This window comes from Silurus aristotelis (assembly GCF_946808225.1).
Source record: "Silurus aristotelis genome assembly, chromosome: 21".
Classification (NCBI taxonomy): Eukaryota; Metazoa; Chordata; class Actinopteri; order Siluriformes; family Siluridae; genus Silurus; species Silurus aristotelis.
In genome coordinates, this window is record NC_139594.1 from 17,724,900 (window position 1) to 17,726,905 (window position 2,006).

Consider the following 2,006-nt stretch of genomic DNA (forward strand, 5'->3'; position numbering starts at 1 on the left):
AGATAATTTTGTTACCGAAAGTCCAGATACTTTTATAACTGATTTTTTTTTTTTTAAGTATCAGCTCAGCCTCTCCTACTCCTGCGTCGCTTGCACTCTGAGCCAATCCCGAGCCTCGCCATAAAATGTGCGCCTTTCAGGCTATAAGAGCGCTCCAAACTTTCTCCTGAGCTTTGAGCGACACCTCGGTGGCGCGCGAGGCCAGCGCGATTGCGCGACACATCCAAGGCGAATTTTCAGCAAGAAGCGAGCCGAAGGGTGATGTTCGAGGAAGAGGCGATGCACGACGAGTCCAGTTCCCCGGAATCCCCGGTGGACAGTCTTGGTAACAGCGAAGAGGAGCTCGACAATCAGCAGAAGCGCGGAGGAAGAAAAAGGAGGGGAGCGGCCAGAAGCGGAGAGGATTCGGACAGCCCGACCCCAGGGTCTGGGAAGCGAGGCAAAAAGTGCGCCGGGAGCCCGCAGTCGTTCGAGGACCTGCAGACGCAGCGCGTCATGGCGAACGTGCGGGAACGGCAGCGCACGCAGTCCCTTAACGAGGCGTTCGCCTCCTTGCGCAAGATCATCCCCACCCTGCCTTCAGACAAACTGAGCAAAATACAGACTCTCAAACTCGCCGCGCGCTATATCGACTTCCTTTGCCAGGTGCTGCAAAGCGACGAGCTGGACTCCAAAATGGCGAGCTGCAGTTATGTGGCGCACGAGCGGCTCAGCTACGCGTTCTCCGTGTGGAGGATGGAGGGCGCATGGTCCATGTCAACATCGCACTAACGCGCACGGACCTGTGCCACGGATCTTCCCTAAAATGACGGTATGCACTGTCGAAACCCTTTGTGCACAAATATCTTGCATCCATAACATGATGTTTGTTTGTTTTGTTTTTTTTATTTTAAACCCAAAGCTTGGTGTGAGATCAACAGGCCTTTTACGCATCCTCAAAATAAATATTTTCTGCTTGTAATTATTCAATTGTATTAAATCTTTTGCTTCTTCTTGCAGATTTGTAGCTGCGAGCAGCAGAAGGACTGCAGGAGAGGAGAAAATCCCGTGCACAGCAGAAAGGACCAAAAAGGAAACTAAAAGTCAGAAGGCCCGGATTTATTGGCGAACAGAGCAGATTTTTTGGAGACCCGGTTTGGACCGGCGGCCTCGTCGCGAGCACTTACCGACAATATTTGAGGAATTTGCCTTCGAGATCCGTGCTTGTAAAATGTGGTTTTTGGAGACTTTGTGTAGGCTTCATGCATGCATTTCGAGCTCACAAGCCTTGACATCTCATACCAAGCCACAGAGACTGCAGCAGAGCAGCAGCAGGAGCAAGCAGGCGCTTCATTTCGCTCTGACAGCGTGGAGCCACGAATATGAATGTCGTCGTATTTATTTCGTCAAAGAAATAATAGGCTCATATCTGTATATATTCTTTTCTCATCTGGTCAATGAAAAAAAATGTTATTTATTTATTAATACTTTTTTTTCTGATGCATAATGGATCCGGTGTCTACATGCATTTGATTGTTTGATGTTTGTAAATATGCGTTTTATTTTTCTGCAATAAAACTGGTTTGGATATAAATTTATTCCGGTCTGATTTTACCATGATTAACACAATTTTTTTAACTTTCTTTATAGATTTGTATCTATAGTGCACGAGCGATGGGAAAACGATAAAGATAAAGCCCAAATATGCATGTCTGCACCATGCTGAATATATAAACTTAAAGGATTTATTTTAGAAATTGCAGTATTTTTGAAACCTATTGTATACATGATTTATCTGTGTGGCACGTGCTCTCCTGTCAGGGTCCAATCTTAATCCCAATAGTACTAATACTCTGGTTTTATTCAGTATTAATTACAGGTATTTGGTGCAAAATAATTCTAATGCTATGCTGGAATGCAATGGTTAGTATTATTTTATAAAATAAATCTTTAACAGGTAAATGTAATATAAAATCGTTAAAACATTAGTTATTTTTCCCCAAAAATAAATAAAGTAATAATAATGT

At 44.1% G+C, this 2,006-nt stretch overlaps 1 protein-coding gene across 1 annotated transcript; it reads left to right on the forward strand.

The window, feature by feature from the left end:
• Positions 1–157: 157 nt before the first annotated feature.
• twist1a (twist family bHLH transcription factor 1a) lies at positions 158–1,577 on the forward strand. The gene is made up of 2 exons (XM_083524705.1): positions 158–811; positions 1,000–1,577. Exon 1 carries the CDS (start codon positions 262–264, stop codon positions 769–771), a length of 510 nt encoding a protein of 169 aa, XP_083380831.1. The 5' UTR covers positions 158–261; the 3' UTR covers positions 772–811; positions 1,000–1,577.
• The last annotated feature ends 429 nt before the right edge of the window (positions 1,578–2,006 follow it).